At 38.9% G+C, this 24,243-nt stretch overlaps 1 protein-coding gene across 1 annotated transcript in view; it reads left to right on the top strand.

The window, feature by feature from the left end:
• Positions 1-24,243, top strand: part of PARD3 (par-3 family cell polarity regulator) — a 482,350-nt gene that overhangs the window by 333,906 nt on the left and 124,201 nt on the right. Inside the window, 1 exon segment of the mRNA XM_068405039.1 lies at positions 3,559-3,775. Within this exon segment, the coding sequence (XP_068261140.1) occupies positions 3,559-3,775 (217 nt within the window).

The raw sequence follows: 24,243 nt of genomic DNA, 5'->3' as shown, positions 1-24,243 counted from the left end.
GCAAACATGTTGGTGGTCAGTTTGCTGATGCCCTTGAGGTTGGATCCATTTGTCTTACTTGAATTTTTTCCCCTTTCTACTCCAAGTGTTTCAGTGCTGAGAGTGCTTCTTTCTTCCAGACAGTCACCCTCTTTGGAGTAGCAAATAATAGCACTGCAATATATTATATAGAAGAATTCTTAACATGTCATCACCCCATATACAAAAGCTATAAAAATACAGGTAGCATATGTGGCAAAGGGGCTGACTCTTTTCTGAATGTACTTGCTGTCCTTGGAACAATGTGCTATTAAATTACTAAATGTAGGTTGAACATCAGATAGTAGTGACCAGTTCTGGGGTAACATTTTAAAGTATTTGAGAAGATGTGTGTGAGTTTTAATGGCTGTAAAGAAGTAACATTTGTGGAAAGGTGTGGGTGTTCAGCTTTTACAGATCAGTTTTCCAGCTTTTTTTTTTTCCCCTTAATACAGGAAATAGCTGACTGGAACCAACATGTTTATCTTTAGTGTCTTGAATGAGAACAAGGCATTTGGATTGGAAGAGATCAACAAAGCTTTCTAATCTTTTGCTGAATCTTAATTGCTAGAATCTAGGGCTGTATTAAATATCACAATAAGAGGCCTAGAAGCTTCGTGGCAAAATAGCTTCACATTAAGTAGCTTTGATTCCTCATGTGCATCTTTTCCATTTTATGGCCTAATTAGGAGAATAGCTTCATAATACCTGTTTGCGTAGTTCCCCACCATACAGTGTGGTTCATGAAATGAAACTAGTTTTCAGGTTTAATTGATGTTTAAAGTATACTCCAATTTAATTTTTTGGCTTCAGCATCCTGAATGGAGAGGCAGGAGGTTACCAGAAAGGAAGGAAATAACAGCACCAAACCAAATACATTCTGTGTTCTGCAGTAACATAGTGTCATTACTGCAACTTAACAAAAATTAGTAATTTCATTTGTGGGCTGGGCTTGAATTTTAATTGAACAGCATGTGCTTTTCTTCTAAACACTAGTAATTAGGTGTATGTCAATTGCAGAACGACTGTGCTGCATAAAAGTGAAACAAGTTTCTTTATGTTGAGTCCTTTTAAGAAAACTGGAAATCTATTTACTCCAGTAGAGACTCCAGCGCTTACTCCAGGAGAACAGGCATCCTAGTTCACAGGGCTCAGTCTAAGCTACGGAATTAATTGCAGCAAATTATGTATGATAGACAAATATTTATTGCAGCACAAGTGTGGAAAGGAGGCAATATTATCTCCATAGAATATGCAAAATAGATAATAAGAGGAAGCATTGTTATGACATGTTATTCAGCAACTCAGCATAGCACAGTACACTGAATACATATTTAGGATTAATTTAATATATTGTTATATGAATATGAACGAAAGGTCAAAATTTATTCATCTTTAAAGGTCTAGCAACGAAGTACCAAGTAAACATTTGACTTCAGAATTTGTCACAAATTTAATGCATTTTTTTCCTGATTATATTCGTTTGCAAGTACGAACTTTTAAATATCTAGTTGGTTTTAACTGGAACAGATTGTAGCTATAAATTAACATGCAAAAAATTAGCATCTCTATTCGAAAGTGGTTTTCCACTGCTCTTTTAATAATAACTAAATATCATCCCAGACATTGATTAAGAAACAGTGTGGCCAAAAAAAGTACAAGTACAGCTAGTGCAGAGCATGTATAGGAAAAGCCTATTAATTCTCTAAAATACAATTATATGAGTATTAAAACTGTGCCTACAGTTGAGAAGCTGTATCATCTGCTTAACTCATAGCGGTCATGAAGACAAGTTAACATGAAATGCTGAGACCTGCCCTTTTTTATTTTTCCTTTTTTTTTTTTTTTTCCTGGTGGTTTGTACTTCAGAGTACTAGTTGAGATTCAGAAATAGTTATTACTATTGAGATTTATCTGACATAGTATGTTTTTCTTGAAATATGTTTATGTGATCTTCCAGGGTTGGAGAATATTTATAGAAATCTTGTGATACTCAGTGAATAAGTACTAGATCTATTGGACAGGTCTGTGTATTGTAATATTAATGAATAAACAGTATTTTGCAGGCAAGTATCTGAGAGAGAGAAGAGATTATATCGCATGGCTTTCAGTCAATGATTTGTAGACTTTTCATGTTCCATGAATTACTTGTAAGGTGAATATGAATGATAGCTAAGGAAAGCAAGTTTATATTCTACAGTAGTCTGTGTATGAGAAATTTCTAAAGAATTAGACACTTCTATTAGCTGTAGAAGAGTCACTGAGGTCTAGAAACAGTAATATTAGTAGGAATAATAATAAGACATAGTAAACATATGCTAAACTAAAAAATGATTCTTTTTTCCTTCTATAAGCCATAGCCTTTTCCAAATCTTACTGAGTACAAAAAAAAAGTTTCTTTTCCATAAACTGTGTATATATAAAGCAAAACTATATTTTTCAACTTCTACTGCCAAAAGTTGTTTGGAACCTTTGTATTCTGTAGAGCTACAGGAGACAGCACAAAGTATACATCTGTGATCCTACTGCTGCTTTGTGCTGTCTGTTGGACAATTGGGAGATGGTGTAGCCCTACTTATAATGTGATGATATAAAATGTTAGAGCACCTGGAAGGTCACAGTTTAACCAGCCCTGCAGTGTAATTTTTGGACTTGACTTTAAGTTAAGTCAAAATGGTTGCAGGATTCTGACCCATGAGTTAGAATTGTTTTGTTTCTTTCTCACTGAGATACTGGGGGAGTCTTCAGCTTTTCAATGGATTGGTTTTTTTGGTCGTTTTTCTTTCAAATTTTCTGAAATACGTGTGCTCTGTTAAATCTAACCTTGGGTACACATCAGGATTCTCGGACTCTTGGTCTTGGATTAGAAACAGAGAAGGAAAATGTTATCTGCACTTAAAGGATTTTACTTGTTCCACTGGACGGAATCTCCCCACCCAAACGTCCCAGGGTGCCCCATCTCAAACAAGAATAAAACCAAGAATAAAAATCATGGTGCATGATGTGCTTTACACTGCTCCAGGAAATGAAGTAATGTGGCAAAACCATTATGTTACTTGCAGCAGAAGAAAAAGTCTGTTAAGGCTTCTATTGAGGGTTAACAGTCCTTAACAACTTTCCTATTTTTATGAGAGTATTACTAAGAATTTACTGACAGGGCATGCTGCACTGCTGTTATTTATTCTTGCAGGTATTTCTAAAGCTCTCCTCAACTGATTTAGTTACTGAAGCAAAATGGGCCAATTAGCATCACTTTGATAGCCCTCTTTATTAATCCATACATTATTCAGAGTACCCACAAAGCACAAATCAGGCTTTGCAGAGTGTTCTGCAAAGATTAATTCCTTGCTTTTAGGAGTTTAATAGTACAAATGAACATTCCAGGAAACCCCCACATGAGCAGATACTGATTTTGAAAAAAAAGATGAGCATTTTGTTGTTGTGCATATATCCTGCTTCAAAATATGTTATGCAATATACCAAAAAGCTTGTCCTTGTTGTTTGTTCTTATCCCACTGATGTTTCGTAATGTTCTTTCAGTGGAGGAAGACACAGAGGAGAGCTCAAGATCTGGTAGAGAATCTGTGTCCACAGCAAGTGACCAGCCATCCCACTCACTGGAGAGACAGATGAATGGAAGCCAAGATAAAGGCGACAGAAAAAAGGCTGGAAAGGAAAAGAAGAAAGATCGCGATAAAGAGAAGGATAAAATTAAGGCAAAGAAAGGAATGCTGAAAGGCTTAGGAGACATGTTCAGGTAGGTGCTTTGCAATCAAATGTAGAGAGAACTATAAAAAGAAGTTTCATCTTTTAGTTATTAATTTATATTGTGACTGTTGAGGGCATATTTTACTATACAAATACAGGATGTATATAGGCTGATCTCTCAATTTTTTGAGGCTATGAGTGGTGTCATGAAAGGGAAGCGGCTCAGAATGGAAGAGAAGGAGATGGCTGTCAGGCTAAAGGGGCTGCGAAGGAAAAAATGGTTTTAAACAACAAACTGCTTGGTTTTGGAAATAGTCTTTGGTGATGTCTAAGTAGCGTACATATTCTTTGACAGGTCAAACAATTTCGGGTTTTTTCTTTTTCTTAAACTGTGCTGTTCCTAGTACTGCACACAAAACTTGTGTTTTACTAAATGAGTGTTTTTCTTTCCTTTACTATTAAGACTGTTTGGTATCATGGAGGCATGATGTGCAAGAGATGAATCAGTTTGAGGCTGAAAAACAGCATGCTCCTCTCAAGGAAAACAGGATCTAAATAAGGTTGTGTGCTCTGAGAACCCACAGTCTGGAGAAAGGGTCAGTGAAAGGCCTGATTTTCACCAATCACTGAGTTTTTTTGAAAGGAGTCATCTCTCCAGCAGACATAAGTGATCTAAAAGGAGGAGACTGCTGAGGGACGCCCTGCTGTTCTGAGTAAATGGTGAAACATGACAAACACCTTTGATCACTTGTGGGAAGGGGTGAGAGCACAAGAAAAGCAGTCCTTCTTTTAGCTAGCTACAGTAAATAAATATATTTCCAAGAAAAAACAATATTAAGGCAGTGTTTGTTTAATTTTGGATATGCAGTGATTCATTATTTAATTTTGAAGTGAGATGCCAGTAGTATTTTAAAGATTTGTTAGCAATGATTCTGCTCTGAAAACATGTAAGTGGAGCTTCAGTTAACTTTCATCCTGTTACCTTCTTTATCCTGTAAAACATTAATTAAACTTAAGTTGTAACTGCGTAGGTTCTTGAGAGTTGTTCTGTATCTGTGAATTGTATTACAAAAGTAGTTAATAGAAAAACTAGTTAATTAGAAAGTATTAGTTAATTAGGTAAAAAAGTAGTTAGTTAGAATATATTAGTTAGAAAATGGGTTTAGAAAACACAAAATAATATCAGGTTGTCAGACAGCATATGCCACAGAACACCAAAAGAATCATAGGAGATAGTCCCCTATGTCAGGTAGGAGGAGAGGACTTCAGCCTGGTCCCCTGTGAGTCCCACGGGATGCCCTCATCTTCTGGGTCTTTGCCTGCCTAAATTCAAGTCTGGAGCAGAGAGTTGCACCCCACGCTGGGGGAGGGTGTAAGGTTAGAGGTGCAAAATGCCGACACTGGTTATATTCTGCAGTCTTTGTCATTTTTATGCAGCAGAAATTACAGGTAAAATTGGGGCAAATTATAGATAATAAATTCTATGAGCTTAAAGTAGCTTATTGGGTACTGTGAGTGTTCTCTCGTGAATTCAGTTAGAAAGTGTTTACAGTGTCTGGAAAGCTTGGGCAGCTCCTTGGTCCGCAGTTTCCTCCCGTGTAACATTCCTGGTACCCAGAGGACCTGTGAGATAGCTGCTTCATTTTGCAAGCTTTGGTGTGCAGGCAGAGGGCTGACTTGCAGAGAGTCCCATCCAAAGAGAGGAGCCTTCATGTTCCAGAGAGCCGGCTCGATGCGGGGCTCATTGGCTCCTCTCTGCCCTCCAGCCTTAGAGCCTCATGTCTGATGTTCCCATGTGGCTTTGAATGCTCTAGATGGAAATGAGTGTGAAAGTGAAAATTAATACCATTTTTAATCAGGTGCTCCCAGCTAAAGAGGAAGTAACCTTGTCTGTATGTTCGCTATAACTCTTCTGAAATCTTTCATCTGGAAACAACAGTAATTTGACTGATAGGAAGATCTGATGATAGCTTTGTTGTTTGCTCTTCATAACAGTCAACGTTTCCTTGAGTTATTTTTTTTCCTCACTACCATTTCTGAGTTATTTTTTCCATCACTACCGTTTCTGAGTGAACTTTACTTTTCAGTTTCCTCTTAATTAACGTGGGAGCAGTGCTATCCGGATGTGGTGGAATCCTCCTGGATCTGTAAATTAGCTTGCACTTTGTCAGCCCACCCAAGAGAGGTGCTCCTGGCAAGCAGAAAAATGCTGATTGAAGGAATTAAGCATTATGCCTCGTTTCCACTCGGTGCTTGATTTGCTTTGTTGACAGGCTTCTCAATAGTGTTTGAGAGATGGGCTTTATTATGTCTGCAAGATAAGCTACTACTTCTGCCTATAACATGCTTTGTTTTCCTGTTCATCTGACATATATCATAGATATCAAGTAATCACTGAAAAAGTTATGCAATAGAAAATAATGATGGCAGTATCATTTAAAATTCAAGCCATGATCAAAGCATAATTGGATGTTTTTGTTCTGTGCAACAGTGTGGTTTTTTTGTAGTTCTTTCTCTTTTCTCCTTTTTTACTTTTTTCTTCCTTTTCAGTGCTCTTATCTTAAAATAACCTTTCTTCATTAGGCTGTATGGGCAAGAACACTTGCGGGATGAAATTACTGTTAACTGACACTTTATTCCAATGTCTGTATTTAGCCAAGGGGCTTTTTATTGCATATATGCAAACTGGCAGCTCATATAGTGGAGTCTATGTGATGTATAAAAATAAGTCTCCTTGCCTTCAGTTAAAATCTTAGGATTTGCTACTGGGATCTTCATTAAACTATAGTGTGAGATGGAAACTCCCACTAGAGAATCCTAGGTTACATATATCCTTCAGCATCTAGTCATCATTTCCAAGAAATCCCTGGATGATTCAGATAGCAGGTTAAAATCATAAGTAAATCTTTCATGCACTTCTATTGTTTTACTGCTTGTATCAAACATAGTGAAGAGGATTGACGTAACCGTGAAGGAGAACTGTAAAATGCAGGGTGTAGCCTGCCTGGCTCTGACACACACAACTGCCGTTATTTCCAGGGGAACTTTGCTGACATTGGGCTGTAGACAGTCTGAAAGTTCACCCTTCTCACCATGAAATAAATCTGTCTGAGCATGTGTGTATTTCTTTTTTCAAGTTGACATTTCAGGGCAGAACAGAGTAATTTATTTAAATTTGTCATTTGGCTGAGAATTCTCTTTCTCTTCACAGACAAATATAGGGCAAAAGGTAACCTAGAGGAGTGTTGAAGAAAAATATTGGTCTGTTGGAGGAGGTGCAGGTGCTGCAGAGCTTTGCTTACATCTGAATATATTTGTTTTACCTGAATAGTTTCATCATTCCTGTCCTTCTTATCCCTTCAGGAGGTTCATGCGCCATGTCCTGTGGCTTTAATCCCATACCAGGGAGAGGTGGTGAAGTTCCTTCTTCTCCATTGCTGGCATTTAGGGGGTGCCTGGATGGCCACTGCCAGCTGAGTAAATAGTTTTTGGAAAGCTGATAAGAAGTTCTGCTGGTTTCTGTGTTTCACTACTAAGGCAGCTTCAATGAATGTATGTTTTGCCATCAGAAGATTATAAAAATCTGTATGCTTTTTCAAGTGCAGTCTAAAATGTGTTTACTCATTTCTGAGCCTGATTTTGTTTATTTTTAAGTAGAGACTTTGCTTCTTGATAAAAATCAACCTGACAAAAACAATCAGTTGATAAATAAGTCATTTTAGTGCTACCTTAAGAAAGAGGCTTCACAGTTTCAAACAGTGCATCTGTAATTAGTGCAGGTAGGGGTGCCTTAATTTGATGGGCTTCTATGTTGTGCAATTCTTTGATATTCATCTCCTGGGAGAGAAAATTGTATATGCCACCTTCTTTCCCCTCCTCCTGCCCCTGTCATGTACAGGGTATTTTCACTTATGGAAGTGGGTGCCCTCAGGATGTAAGATAGGGAGATTTGAGATTGTTCTTATTTGCAGGTATTGGGTGATGATGAAATGACACTCTGCTGTGGTGCAGCTGGTCATTTACAATCCCTGTAGTTCATTCATGCTTATTCCCGGTGTACAAGCTTGGATATAGTTTCTAGATGGGTGACTGGACTGGTGAACTAATAGGTGATAGGCAAATGAGGTGGTAGCTCCACATCTTTCTCCAGCTTCCTCAAGCCATATATAATTTTCCTCTATGGTCATCCCTGAACCATGGTTCTGTAATACAGTGGCATTACTGTTATTTTGCCGATTTTGGGGGGAATTTATCTTGTTTGCAAGGAAGTAGACAGCCACATTCTTACTGGGGAGTTTGTGTAGGAGAAATCTCATTGGAGAGCTTTGTGATAGAAAAATTATGCCCAGCAAGTGGTCAGTCTCAGGAAAGGATGTATCTGAGGAACAACATCTTTAGAAGAAACTAACTACCAAGATGTTGAGAATAAGGAGGGATAATAAGCAGCTTTGGGTTTCCAAAGGGACGAAAGAAATAGGGAGGCCAAGTTATCTAGTCATGTCTTACTGGAAAGATTGGAGGGACAGTCACTGCCTGATAATAAAAACCTGCTGAAACAAGTAGACATCGATATGATCAGGTAAAAATGGATTTGCACATACAAATGGTATGTCTGAGTTTACGTGGGGAACTACTGAGCAGAACAAAAGATAAGGGATGTACACATTGTGTCTTAACCTTGAGTTTAAGCAAGAAAATATCTCCATTGGTTTTGAAGGTTGCTTATGAAATGGTTGTAATGTAATTTGAAGCAACAGTGGATATGTATGCTATATGAAATAACTAAATTTTCTACTGTAGGAATTAATACCTCAGTCCCACTTAAACATAACTTTTCAATGGGGAACATAAGCACTGTGTGTTGAAGTTCACGGAACAAGACAGTATGCTTAAAAGTAATCGTGCATATGTGTTTTTAGTACTGGAGGTTGTGTATTTCAAGATCTGGCCTGTAATGTTGATGGAAATGTAAAGCCATAACGTATGGTAACTGATCCTTAATTCTTCTCTTAACTATGGTAGCAGACAGGTGGGTAAATCAGAGCACTGGATAGCCAATACAAAAGTAATATTCCCAGATTACCATTAAAATCTAATCCTAATTAGATTTAATTACATTTAAAATGATTACTGGGAGCTTTGCAGTGTTGTATCTTCCAGTTCTGAGAGAGGAAATAGATAATTTAGTTTTCAACCTTGTTTAGCTGAAATCAGATATACTGTTGTCTTTTTTTTTTTCCTACACACAGCTGCTTCCAAGGTGCACTGGACATGTCCAGATTCATAAACATATAATTTTAGCTTTGAATTACACATTTCAACCACATTAGCCATCTGAGACCTCTGACTGGGCATTTGGGAGAATAACCTGCGTGGATTACTGTTGCTTGTTACATGAGTTCCTTGTATTGCCTACCCTGGTTTTCATTTAAGTTCTCATCGTAATGTCTGTGAGGAGATGAAAAGCAAATCACAAGGGTTATACCATTGATTTAGTAATTACCTTCTTTCTCTTTAATTTAATAACAACTTTCAGACTTTTAGGCAGGCACATGACAAAAATGTATCTGAGTTGTGTAAAATACTGTTGAATTATACCTTAATCAACAGGACTGGCAAATACCTCAAATTTGATAAAATAAAATCTGTAGTCTGATTTTCATCATTCAGTAGCTTAAGAAGCAGCAATAATGGCATTTTCCTTGGAAGCATGACTAACAGGACTTCGTATTGGTGAATGACACTTACTGATGTATAGACTTAATAGAAAACATGGGAATGAGCTCCGAAAGTTGGAATTTTTTTTTTCTTTAGTGCTCTGCTCATGGCACAAAACACCATAAATCTTGAGCCTTAGAACACAGAGGAGGAGGTTATTGCTTGAACACCTGTTGGTTGTGTCATTTCAAACTTGGAAGCTCATTGTTCACACACTGAATCATGCCTGGGTTTGCTAATGAGAACGTTTTGCCGACAGCTTGCGGTGCTTGTGCTGAGACTTTCATCAGAAATGCTGAGCTGGGTCTTTGCTCAGGTAAATGGAATCGGGAGCCATTTGTGCTCTGGTTTTTGCCTGCTACTACCATGAGCCAGCTGGCATGACTATCAGTTCACATCTGCTTCCCCTCTTCTGCCACCAGCTAGAAAATGTGTGACCCATTACAATACTAGATGGAGGGTCTTCTTTTCAAGCTTCAGAGGAGGAGCACAGTCCTCGTCCTGGCTGCAAGTTGGATGCTGTTGATGGCACCTTCTTGTCCTGCGCTGTTCTGGGCTACTTTGTCCTGATCCGTTTTCAAAGTTTCATCCGGCCACTGGGACGCACAGAATCAGAAAAGCCTTTCAAATGAAGTCAGCCATGCAGCAAATTGTAGTCTTTGATACAGACAATTACCCAGGACTCTTATAAATGTCTTTCAAAGCATTTTCATATTCTTCACTTCCTTCTTTCCAATTAAAAGTAAATAAGGGACTGAAAGAGATAAGCACGACTGAAAATAGCTTTTCTTTTTTGGAAAGGCAAACCATGCTCCTTCCTTCCTCTACACACTTTTTCTCCTTCCTCTTTTCTTCTGCTTGGTGGAATCAGTTGCTTTGAGGAAATGTGTGTTTCATTGCCTGCAGCCCCAAAAACACCCGTTTTTGACTAAGATGTCATTGGGGGTAGGAGGCAGTAGAATGGCAAATTCGTGTTTCTGAACCAAACAACTTCACATAATCTGTCAGGGGTTTAAGGAACGTGGCTTCATTAAGTGGTTAGTAAACTCTGTGACTTTTAAACGAAACACAGAGAGCAGCGGTATGCGATTGTGCGAGGGAGATTTGAAGTGAGAGATTAACATAATCGTAGGTGGCTTCCTAGTTTGTCATTCTGACAGAAAGCAGGGCTTTGCTCTATGTATTCTTAACACTGGATTTTCGCAGAGTAAATCTTGAACTTGTAGTTCTGATGGGGGTATGTCGTATAGTGGTTTGTTTTTTTTTTTTTAATTTGACTAGAATCAGGGCTTTTGTTTCTAACATCTAGAAATAAGCATAAGGATGACCTGTTACTAGAGACGAGTTCATAGTGGCTGCTAACATATTCTCCCGGTATTCTTCCTTTGCTTGTCAGCGGGTTTAAATAGAGAACCTTTGACACCTACAGCACCATCTCTGCCTGCAAAGCAAGCAAGGGAGGCAGGCGGCGTGACAGCTGAGCCCTCCGCCATCCTGGCCTGCGTTCGGCGGCGCTTCCCTTCCAGGCCTGCCAGATGAATATAGAACACAAGTGTCAGGGATGACACCTACTTTATAATCTCTGCAAAGCAAGCCTTTTCAGAGAATTTGTTGACAGTTCAGAGATTCAAAGTCAATTTCAGTTTTAGCTCGTATGGAAATAGGATATTTTTCCTCCACCTGATGTGATAATTGAAGACTAACTAGGCAGTGTGCTATTCCCTAACAAAGTATGGTAAATAAATAGTCTTGAGATGTGAGGGATCTGTTAGATGAAAAGCTCTATTAATGACATTTGTTTCATTATCCATTGGAAATGTTCTTTGGAGATTTAATTTGCTACTGATAGCACCTGTACATTGGTATATATTACGGATGATGTAGATTATGTTCTTAAAGCAGAGTCTTCTCTGAAAATCCTTTTTAAAAACAGGAATAGGAATGTGGTCTTAGTTGAAAATTAATACAACTTAATATATTTTTATAGATGAAGATGACATAGGCTATTAAGTCATAGTTACTTGAGGTACTGAAGTTGGCAGCTGCAGGACAGCTGATCCTTTTCTAAAAGGCAAAGCTCCAACTTACTACTGCGTTTCACTTCTCGGGAGCAATGATCTGTGTTCGCAGAGCGTTGACATGCCGATGCCTCCTGTTAGGATTTCCGTGCGTTGTCCTGTTGTGCAGAGAAATAGTCATTAAAGACAGAGTTATAAAACACTTCAGTGAAAATGGCAAAATGGGTATCAACCAGTATGATTTCTAGAATAGACTATAATGAAATAGAAATAGTCTGTGAGCCCCTGCGTTTCCCTGAATGTAGGAAGAAAATAGTGGGTGTAAGGATCCAGAAGGCTTATTTAGGCTTTGAAGTTGTTGTTTAGGAAGAAAATAAGAGGAACAAAGATTTTGTAGAAAGAATAAGAAAGAAGGAAGTCTTAGAAACACAATGCCAGCAGGGTATGCAAGTAGTATTTCTCCCACTTTGAATCCATTGATGACTTCTTGTGGAGGGACAAAAAGATAGATAGCATTAGGAGGAACTGAGCAGATACTGAAAATACTGCACTCCTAGAGTGATTCAGGCAGGAAGAGATCTCTGCTTGGTTCGACTCCTACTTGCAGCAGCCCAGCTTCATTTCATCAGCTTGCTGAGTGTCACGCCCAGTTGAGTTTCAAATACCTTCAAGGAAAGAAACTCAACAGCCTCTGTTGGCAGCCTGTTCCAGTGCTTAACCACTCTCCTAGTGAAAAGTATTTGTCCTCAGTAAGAGGAGATAGGAACAAGATACATTGAATAATCACTGGTACAAAAAAATCTGAATCCATTCACATCTACTTATCCTTCTCATGAAGCAAAAACATGTGGAGGTACAAAAAGTTGGTAATCCAAAAAGTTTAAATTTTAAAGCAATTTTGTGATGTGTGATTACTCTCAGGGACTTACTGCCCCCACTGCTCCTTGAACACCAAGCATATAGGAAATAGTGTGGCTAAGCATGAATTTATCATGGTGAGCCACCCAGTGTGAGCTAAGTGATAAGGAAGAAGTTACCTGTAAAAAGGTTGCTTTTACTGTGCTTCCAAGCATCTTACTCTAAATTGTCTTGAACTGGCATCTAGTAGGATACCAAGCTTGACTGGCTGATATGATACTTAGTAGCATCTGACATGATCCACTGAGCAAGAAAAGGTGATTGTTTTCTTTGGAATTGAGGAAGAAGCAGTCTACAGAAATCTTCCTTTCTGCTATTTCATGCCACACCAGAAAATGTCACCTGGTTTTCAATTAAAACCATAAAATTTGTGTTGTATTAATGTTGATACTTTTCATTTTCATTTCAAAGTACAGATATCAAGTAAAACCTCAGGCATTTGTAGTTCAGCCAGTCACAAAGAAGGAAGTTTATATTACTTTTCGAGGGGAGAAAGTATTATTTTTAATGCCTTCCATGTTTGGTAGAATCTCTAGAGTTTAATGTAAGAACATAAGCATACAGTAGCACAGAGCTGAATGAACCCAGTAAGTCCCTGTACCCCAATATTTTGTCTCTGACAGTGGTCAGTAGTAGCTGCCAAGGGTGGGGGTACCAGAACAGGGTAACCGTATAGCAGTTCTTCCCAGATGTGTCTTCCAGGCTTTCAATGATCTGCAGCTCAAGGATTTCTTCAGATGGTGCCTTAGTGTTGAAGTGTGAAATAATGGTGTTTATATTCTGTTCTTAGAAATTTGTCCAGTTACTGACAATTTAATTTATATTTACCTAATTCCAAAATACTAACAAAATTTGTAGTATATCATATACAAAAATGTCTTTTAGAGGTTGTATAGAATGACTTTTTTATCAATGAGCTGCTTTTACATTACAAGTGCGAAGACCTGATTGCACTGCACTGCAGTCGATCTGACTCATTAGGTCAGTATTTTATGGCACTCAGGTAAGCATGTTTGCAAAGTAGCAGTAAACCTTTTTGATGTGCAATAACATTTCAGTAGTTAATGTAGTGTTCCACTGCATATTAACTTCCACTGCATCTGTGCAAACTTGCAATAAGGAGTACAAGAAAAGGCTGTAGATGTTTGTAAAACAGACCCTGCTGGGATGCATTCACTTCATGAACTAGTTTTACAGTGTTTGAGACAGCTGCTGATGCAATTAACAGTAAATTTTGAAATGTTTGCTTCTGCAGAAGATTAATTCATAGTTTCTACATATGTTAACACTTTTCTCAGGACTTTTTTCATGTCAGTCTTGTAGCTCCTAGTCCTAAAAGGAAAAAGAACATAGCATGCTTTTGTGAAACTACTTGGTGGTCTTAACTAATTTCCACAAATATGATAGCATACTACTGATATGGCTGTTTTAAAGGGTTTGTGTAATATGTTGAAAGCATGTTGGTAATGCTGTATTGGTAGAGAAATTCTCTGCTAGAAATAACTAGTTCAGTAGACACATTTAACTTCATAGACCTGGCTTTGTCAATGGAATCTGCAGAAAGTTAGTCCTTATGTTGTTGTTGCTTGCAATATAGAAATCTCCGGGAGTTTGGCAAGTTGCTTAAGCTTTCAAGGGGAACTGTTTTCTCATTTTAAAAATGGGATAGTACCTTGTCCATGCTAGTGTCTCCAAGGGCTTTGATGTCCTCTGGTGTTTCCTGTGTTGTAGAAATACAAAATATTTGTATGCTAGAAATGTGAGCTATCTGCGGCTTCCTGATGCCGCTGTTGACTTTAGTTTGAAAGTGGATGGATGACTGAAAGTGTATGTAGATTTACTTTTTTTCTGCTGTGCTGTTATAGGTAGTACTTAGTAAGAAAATGTCTAATCAGAAGCAAAGTTTATGGATTAGCTCTGAAGTTCTGAAAAAGAGGATTTAATAACAAAAATGCATCTAGAATCTTAGCTGTATCAGCATTTTTGAGTCCCACAATAATGGACGTAGTATATTTTTATACCGATTGCAAGTGCTTCTAGCTTATTCAACACCAGGTGTGCCAGCAGTATTTAGAATGTGAGCTGTATTGCTATTACACATTTCAACAGCAACATACCACAAATAAATCTCAAATATTTCACTGTGTTATTATAGATGCTATCTTTGTCTTTAACCGGTAGTGCTAAAATCCTGAAATTCAGAGCACAACATGCTGCCACAAGCAGGAGTTTCAGGTGTAGTGTTACAGTTAAAGTATTTCTTTTCTCTGATGTTGCTGAGCAGGTAATGATACCAACAGTATCATCATCTGTAACTGTTAGGAGTCCTGATATCATCTGTGGGGCTCCAAATACTTTGCTAATTCTGTTTGCCTTTTATAACTGTGAAAGTAAGAAAATTGCTTGTGTAAGATAAATAAAATGTGAAGACTCAGTGTCATTTTCATCAGTATTTTTTAAAAGATTTATTTTAGGCTATATATTCAGAAGAAATGTTAATGGCAATGATAATTGCTGTATACTGTGTGCAGCACCGAGCATGAGCAGAGCTGACCTCATTTGGAGAACTCTCAGGATCCAGATATCTTTGGTGTTAAGATTGGGTTTATTTTAAACATCATCTGTCTGGTTTTCTAAATAAAGATAGGCCTTGTCACTCACTCCTTATAGGGCCTGAGCATGTACGAATCAGTACAAAAATGCCAGGTTGTATGGGGCTGGTCCTGGTCTGAGATCTGAAGCTCAACATGAGCTGGCAATGTGCGCTTGCAGCCCAGAAGGGCAACCATAGCCTGGGCTGCATCAAAAGCAGCGTGGCCAGCAGGTCGAGGAAGGTGATTCTGCCCCTCTACTCCGCTCTTGTGAGACCCCACCTGCAGTACTGCGTCCAGCTCTGGGGGCCCCAACATAAGAAGGACATGGAGCTGTTGGAAAGAGTCCAGAGGAGGACCACGAAGATGATCAGAGGGCTGGAGCACCTCTCCTATGAAGACAGGCTGAGAGAGTTGGTGCTTTTCAGCCTGGAGAAGAGAAAGCTCCAGGGACACCTCATAGCAGTCTTCCAGTACCTGAAGGGGGCCTCCAGGAAAGCAGGAGAAGGGCTTTTTACAAGGGCAAGTAGTGACAGGACGAGGGGGAATGGTTTTAAACTGAAAGAGGGCAGATTTAGATTAGATATTAGGAAGAAATTGTTGATTTTGAGGATAGTGAGACACTGGAACAGGTTGCCCAAAGAAGTTGTGGCTGCCCCTTCCCTGGCAGTGTTTAAGGCCAGATTAGATGAGGCCTTGAGCAACCTGGTCTAGTGGAAAGTTGTTCCAACCCAAACCATTCTATGATTCTATGATCTTCTCTGCTAGGAGCTTATTCACACGGTGGCTGGAACAAAAAAAGCCTTGCCACCCCACACCTCTTCCCTTTAAGTACACCAGTGCGAGTCCTGGTTTGTACACTTTTTCAATCTGAAATAAATCTCTGCTCCCAGCTTGGCCCTGAAATAATCAGTGGTGTAAATCACAACTGATATAGTTATTTCAACTGGAGTTACCATGAAAACAGCTCAAGCTCTGAGCACTGGCAGCTGCAGGATGCAGGGCGTCTCCAGGGCCCCAGGTAGCTCTGGGCAAGCCCCTGCGCCAGCTGCTGTGGGAACGTGCTGCCAAACTGACTTCCCAGCCATGATCCACCTGAGTCTTGTTGCAGCCACTCCAGAGATGGTTTGTTCCGATGGTGCTGCTGCAGTGCAAAGTCTCGCTCTTCTTTTTGCACCCAGAAGATGCTGCGTATGTAAACTAAATTTTCATGCCGCAGGGCAGAATATCAGCTGATAGAACAGACAGAGGTGTGTGAAGCCAGCAGTGGCATGCTAATGTGTACTACCCAGAGGCTTGGCTCAGTCTGGGTCCTGTGCCTTAGCCCTGTCTTTGTTGCAAACTTTCAAAATAGTGTACTAAAAGTGTATAACAGTGTTATTTTTTGCCCTCTGTTTTTATGACAATGTAGATTCAAGGCTATTCAATGTAGCTTAATTTAGTCGTGTTCTAGAGCACCTTGTAAAAGTACCCTATTGGCATTATTTAATTTTATTTTTAATTAAAGCTTATTGTTTGTCCCCAACGAGACTTAGGTGGCACTGTGGAACCCAGAATGGGACAGAAGACCCTAAACTGTAACCTATGCCACCAGCACTCTGGTGCTGCAGCTCAGTGAGGGCAATTGCTGTCCAGTGTTGTAGGTGTCCTCTGAGAAGAGAATGGCAGCTGCACGCTTGTCTGGGTTTTAAGGATATTTCGGTTAGACTTGTCCCACAGGTCCTACAGTGTTGTCTGTTGTCCTCTGCTGGAAATCATCTGTGCTTTCCCTACCTCCACTAAGTGTAAATATGTGAATGAGGATAAAGATATAGAGACATCGCTTATTGCTTAATTTACCCTACAGAGGTTATTTTCTAGGAGATGTGTATCAACAAAGATTTTCAGTAATTGACAGAAAAAGTGCTGACTGACGTATTAACATTTCTAGGTAATGAGATCTGTAGGGAAGTTTTAATCTTTGGAAGGTTCCGGATGAACTGCCAGTAGCTTGATTAACTTTTTGTGTGTCTGTGTTAACCTTTGATGATTTTATACAGTGTAATTGCAAGGCTGCAAGACTAAGTTGTTGGAATAATGTTACTGCAATTTCCTGGTCTAACTGGCTGCTGTATTACATTTGTGTCCTCGTTTCTCTGCCTGTTGCACGTGCTTAGTGAGCATCTGCAGTGATTTTCATGTTGTAGCTCATGTTTACATGAGGCATGCCGTGCTCATATATATGCAAGTGAGCGTTTCAGTTGTAAAATGGAGTTATGAAGACTCTTTGTATTACTGAAGGTGGTGGGGTTTTTTTCCTTTTCTGCCACAGAAGTGTTGAAGCAAATTTCTCTGGCACCTTTTCTTTTTTCTTGGGTTTTTTTCCTTCTCTTGAGTGCCAGTAAAATGGGTGTGTTTTTATGTTTCATTAGCATTTCTTATAAGGTCTGCCTTTAGACCAGTACCCATTTTCTAAATTGTACTTCTGTAGGGTTGGAAAAAATCATGCTAACCAGATGTAGTATTTGTCTCTGGCCTGGCAAAGTGTTAGATTTAACAAAAGAACCTAATAGAAATGTTCAAATTGACCCTTCTCATCATTTGGACTTCTTGGAGCTCAATCAATCTCTCATTATTATCAGAGTTATTCACGCAGAGGCAGAAGTGCTAGTATTTCTCATAATCAGCCCTTGAGCCAGATGTAATTTGCCATTTTGAAGCATTGTATTTTGAAACAATAATGCATTAAAATGAACAGAGCAGGAATTAGAAGTATAGTTGTCAAGCGAATACATTGAAGAGTAGCCGTGGCTTAAACACTCTCTCCAGGTGCTCTTAGTGGACAGTGGTAGTTAGAGGCACACAATGTAATATTATTAATAACCTAAATTGGTCCACAATTTCTAAACTAATCTGTGGAGTGGGACAAATGCAACAACAGAAGTGTGCCCATCTCGCTGCGTGGTTGCAGGGCAGCAGTTGTCAGGAGGGGAGCATGGGGGTGAGGTTTTGTGACCTGCTCAGGACGGTGTGAGCAAGAGATGGTTGGCTGAACTTGGTACCCAGCATACTGGGAAGCAGTGTTTTACCCTGACTCAGAAAAGAAAAATTGCTTACGTTCTAGAAGAATAAATGCATTTTACTTTAGACTCAAAAATAGTCAGGCAGCTGTTAATAGTAGGCTGCTGTTGATGCTTAGAATTTGGGAGTTTTTTTATATCCCTTTGTATGGTATTATGTATTGCAAAGTAGAGGGTTGTATGTCTGCTTTTATGTATGTAGTCTGTGAAAGACGAGTTGACATACTGGAGGCCTTCACTCAAACTTTTTCAGGAGCCTGCTCTTTACTTTGTAACTTTATTTTTTTGCAATTTGTATTTACAGTTTTTCAGTTACTGTTTAACGTCTTACTGCCCAGTACTGAATTACCTAACAGGGCACTGCAGTCTTGATGGGCAAATTCTGTCTGAGAGCAGGGACAGAAGCATTTGTAAGTACATTAAATGACAGTAATGAAAGAATATGTTGCCCATTAGGATTACATTATCTATTAGAAGACTGAATTAGCTTGGCCGTGTCACATGTATGAGCTACTTTCTTCATTGACAAATAGCACACAGTGTATCAAATTTAATCTTGGGGCAAGTAACTTTGTGGTCAATAACCACTCTCTTTTTTTGAATACGTGCACAACATTAAAGAGTTTTTGCCACACAAGCAAACTTAAAAATGCTTAGACTGTTATGAAACTTCTATTAAAATGTCATGTACTGTTTCTGTGCTTGCTCCCATCACTGATGATTGCTAACATAGTTGTATCTAAGCAGAAGCTTTCTTTTTTTATTCCTGATTCCTTCAGGGATGCTGCAATCCGCAATTTAACAAGTTTTGGTGACCACCATGAAAATGAGTTATTTATGGTGACTTTTAGTACATTGCGGTATTGTTTACTGAGTTGATTCGGCCATATGACAGAAGATTCTCTTGTCTGTTTGCTGACTTGCTGCTGTCTTTCAAATATTATCATTGTAAAATTATCCCCACTTCCTTTGACCTTCTCAGCTTGTTTTTAAACTCCAGTAGTTTGGATTAGTTGTTAGGTTTTTTCCTTATTTCTTGTGATTAATTAATTAATTAATTTATTAGAGCCATCAATGATCTCAGCTAGCTTTAGGCAATCATGAAAGGCAATGCAAGAAGATTATCTTCTGTTCAGGAATTTGCAAACAGATGGTCTCACCATAAAAGAAATCTGTTTTTAAAAGTTTCATCATTTTATGCTGGAAGTAAATATTACAAATGCGTAAGTTGTGAAAAGAGAGCGACTTGGTGTGAATAATATTCTGCTTGTTGTGTCATGCCTTTCAGGAAATGTTATCAAAACTGTTTATGAAAATAATTGAATGAAACCTCATGACATGTCTCTTGGTTTGGCATCATGCTTACTTCTATGAAGCTGGGATACTGATTCACAAAGACAGGCAGCTTAAGCTCCAGTGGCTGGAAACAGTTACCAATCCTGTGTGTTGTTTCCACTTCTTTCCAGGAAGTTGTTGTGGGAATCACTGGTGATGTTGCAGGTGAAGTGTTGCAATTTATGTGCCATACTCGCTGTTGTCTTTGAGTAGCCTTAGTTTGGCAGGATGTACTAGAATCTCCACCTGAATGGTGCTGAAAAATGTTTTTTAGTGGTTGGAAAGTGAGGCAGAGGATGTTGGCAGAAAATGTGTGAATACATTATAGAAGACCTTCATGTGCTTTACAGTACTCATGCACAGGGTGGCAATTTCAGAGAGGGCTGATAATTTGGAGTGATAACCGCTTTAGTTCTACTGGTTTAAATTTCTGTGTTCGTGACTGAGCATGTGAGTTTCTCTATTGCTTGAAGGCAAACTTTATTGCTCTGAAAAGGAACAAGTGTTCCTCTCCAGAGGTATTCTCCATTTTCATGAGTTACCTGTGTCCTTTTGTAATTCCTCTTTCTTGGTTTGGGACACCAGAATTCTCCAGGGACCTTCGTGGCAGGGGTCTTCTGCTGAACATAGCCCAGAAGGATTGCTGCTTTATCAGTTTTAACATAGACAAGGAAACCCTTGGAAAATGAGAAGTTATAAACACCCATTTTAACTGTGCCCACAAGATCCTACATGAAGGTACCTTACTCCTGCTGCCCGTACATCAGTGCTCCTATGTTGTCTCAGGACTATGCTGCTGCTGAGTCAGTCCAGCAGTCGTTCCACTCCCTCCTGACAAGTAGAATTTGTTCTACTAATTTGATCAGATGTGATAACTGTCTATTTCTAGAAATCCATTGCAAATATGTAAATGTTTGCTCTTAGAAGCCTATTTTTGAAGATAGCACTTGCACAATTTTGCTTTGAAAGGAAGGCTTGTAAACCCTCAAGTCATCACTAAGCAGGGTGATTTTTTTGTATGTGCTACGTTGAATCCTTGTTTATGCTTATTACATTTTATTTTAGGAACAGCATGGTTTTGTGTGTCACAATAATCTTTTGCAATATAAATCTTATGATTTTGCTGATACAGCAGGGTGAAAAAGATTACAGAAATCATTGCAAAATCCTTTGAGTAGTGTTAAGTTGTGTGTGTGTGTGAACACTGTGTGCTACTATGGGGAAAAGAGCATGCCTTGATGACAGAAAGCACTGGTAGAATAGCTCAAGACACTTTGTTAATTTTTAGTGATGGTCTTTTTTCTATTAAGGAACATAATGCTACTGAACTTCTGCCTCAATCAATTTTTGTGTTTTTTCATTAATCAACTAATGTGTTTCTTCTATAGCTCTTTATTCTAATGAAATACGTGGATGATTTGGCAGATGACAATGATCTCATCAGTAACGCATCAGAGTAAAATCCATTTAGCAGATTATATGTATATTATTTTTTATATCGAGGTTGCTGATATATATTGTTTTATACTGAAACTACTTTTGAGATAAGTTGTAAATGTGGAATTTCTGTTGCTACCACCCATACATACTCCTTTCTTCATTTGTTCTGTCTATATATTTATTTATGCAAAATCATTTACATGTTATTTATGTCTAGATGTGTATTTTATATACATGTCACATATTTTATATATATGGCACCATGTTGTAGCTTGAGCTTCTTCTTTAAATGTTCTGCTACAGTCTTCTCTGTTGTGTCTCGCACTGTTTAGTTGCTCTGATGTGTTGTCTCAAAGCTACTGAAGGCACTTGCTAGTCAGTGCTTCTCTGTTGAGTGCAGTAGGCTTTGGATTAGGCCACCTTCTAGCTGGTGACAGTCATTCAAGCAAGTAAGCTTGAAAGTAAGCCAGCTAGGGACTGACAGAGAGATTTGGGTATACATTTTAGTTTGATTAGATTATCCCGAGTTCACGGGATTTCCTATTTGAGGGTCAAGCTTCGGGCATATAGGTCTGCGTTCTTGTCTTTTTATTAATAATAATGTGACAAAGTAGTATCACAGGGTCTGAGGATGGTCCTTTCCTGTGATGTGACTTGGCTGTTATATTCTAGAGATCATACTTTTAAAATATGGTCCTCTTACCTTTTTTTAATTTCTTCACTTATTGTGATTGCTGTTGTCTGCATTTGAGGATTAAGTCTGTGGATCTGTGAATATGACTTTGAGCATTTACAGTTATCTTGAAACTTTCTCTAACCCTTAATATAAAAGGAGAATTAAGAAGCTATAAATTAAGTAGAACCCTGGAGTATCTTGGCAATTAGAGTGAACAAGATTTCAGCTGCTGTCTTTCATCAGTTTCTCACACTCTTGGATAGACAGGGTATTTTTAATTTACAACATGTATTTCAATTAGTCATAGAAGTTTTTTCTCCAAGCTTTTGCTTATGCAGTTACAGAATAAAATTAAACTACTTTTTAGCTTTTATAACAGGGTTTAGGTGAGAGAGCTACTGAATAAACTAGCTGTTAAGTGAGGTAGTGTTCCTGTATTTGTAAATATTGTTACTATTGTAGAGATTATTCTATAAACATACAGGTACGTGTCCTCAAAGAAGTATTAAGCTACATGTGTGAACGAATATGTTTATGAACAAAATGGTAATTTTTTAAAAATTATTTGGGATTTAGAGGGAAATGTGCATTTTCCTTTTGCTCTTTATTTTCCACCATGAGTAATAACATTCTGTGCTCTGTTAAGAATTCAGACTGGGGAAGTGATGGCCACAGGTCAGCGTTGTGCTGCTATGGCTGCAGGTGCTCCACAGTATCTGGTATAGCTAAAGCTTTAGCATCAGAACTTTTTCGGTCATGAATATGTTAATTTTGTGAGGCAGTAGTGTACGCAATTTTGCTGCACATCATGGGGCAGCTTGTGCCTGTGTATTGGTATCTTGTGCACTGATTTAGGTAGGGCTTTTATAGCTCACAGTCAAATTGTTTGCACTGAACTTAGCAAATGACAGGAGCCTGGAATTAGATTCCCAGGACTGGTTGTACATCAGTGTCACGGGTGCTCCATTTCTGCAGTGTTTTGTTTTTAAATTCTGACAGTAGTTATTACCTTTGTTTTTAAAGGCTGTCCTCCTTTTCACTGATGCAAGGAGCACTGATGGTGCACAGACCCTGAGAGGTGGAGTTCTCATGTCTGCCTCAGAAGGGAAGTTGTCATTTCGTTTGCATTTGTAAGAACTGCAACAAGTATCCCAGCAGCCAGCCTCACAGCAATGAGAATGAGACCATCACAGGTTCAGACAAGTGCCTGAAAATCTCCAGGTGCTTCAGGCACTCGCCAGCCAGCTGTGTGCAGCAGAGAACAGCTCCTGCGGCTGAGAAGCGAGCAGCAAGGGCTGGGATCAAGTCGCTTGGCAGTACCCTCGAGGCCCTGTCCTTGCAGAAGTCTAGAGTCTCTCTGACACAGGACAAATGGATGGTGATTGCTATTTTGCAAGGAAGATGTCGTTAACAATTGCACTTTGGGAGTTTCCAGCCTTAGGTTGTTATCATTAAGTGAACAATCTCTTCAATGGGGGAAGTTATTATGCAGATGTGCCAGGACATTCAATGTATGCATTATGGAAGAAATAGTATTGGAAGCAGTAAGATTCAAAAGTTGCCATGGGTCATGTATGGGACATATGTCCTAATTCCATCTTCCCTTCTTTTTGAGTACCTGAGCAGTAAAGAAGTAAGCTTCACAATGATGCAAATGCTGGTGGGTTGGGGAAGGTGTCACACACATTAATGTTTGTAGGGCAAGTCAGGGACTGTACCACTGTCACATTTAAGAAGGTGAAACTTTTGCAAAGGTAAACCAGATCTTTTCCCTGGGCTGATGCATTCAAATTGGAGTGTTTTAAATACTGAGAGTAATTCTGGGGACCTGACCCAAGCTTTGCTTCTTTTGACTCATGGGCCACTGGAGAGCAGCAGGGAAGGGTTTTACTGCTGTCTGTGAAGATGGTGCAGGGTGGCTGTAGGATGTGCATATGGTATTTTAAAAGGATATTGCATAGGCTACTTGAATTTCAGTGGTCTCAGTACTCTTATTTTTATTTCTAAGTGTCCTATTTTACTTAATATTCATGAATCAGTGTAGGAAACATCTACCTGATGAAACTGGAAGGACTCATGGTGTTGAATAGCTTGACAGCAGTCTAGTCACCACGGTACATAGGGCTGTACAGTTGAGGGAGTGTTTAATAGCTCACTTTAATGGTGTGCGTTAGTATTGCTGTATGTTGCTCTTCTGTAGTTAAACTTGGCTAGAATGTGAATGTTAAATAATTTATAAATGCCTGTTATAAATTTGGTGGAGAGGATGCTGATTTGGACTGTGGGTTTCATTATGACTATAAATCGTACGTCACGGAGCAAACACTTTTAATAGAAATAAATAGCAAGTACACTTAGTTTTAGTGAGAGTAATCTTACCAAAACCTTTGAATGATGTTTGGAGTGGGGAATGTTGACTGCTTCTGCAGAAATGAAAGGTGGGGGGTATACCTCTGTGTGTATACATATTTATCCACATTGCAGTTCTTTTAAACACCTTTCTCAAGTGGTTGGTGGCACCTGGAAAATGTTTTTCCTTTGTTTGTCTGTTACTTCTGTTATTGTAGGCTGAAGCTTAACAGAGTTGCTGTTAGACTTGCAATGTTGGTGGAAAAGAGAAATCTTGAACTTGTAAATATTTTTGCACAGGGGTCTTGCTAAAAGTATGCAGACTTGTTCAGAGCCAGGCTCCTGTAGGGCTGTGTGTTTCCAAACTGTTCTGCAGCTCCTTGACTTATGGGTGTCATGGAGATACTATCTGT

The sequence above is a fragment of the Nyctibius grandis genome, chromosome 7, assembly GCF_013368605.1.
Source record: "Nyctibius grandis isolate bNycGra1 chromosome 7, bNycGra1.pri, whole genome shotgun sequence".
In the NCBI taxonomy this organism is placed as follows: Eukaryota; Metazoa; Chordata; class Aves; order Nyctibiiformes; family Nyctibiidae; genus Nyctibius; species Nyctibius grandis.
Note: the sequence above shows the minus strand (reverse complement) of the source record. Positions and strands in the feature narration are given on the sequence as shown.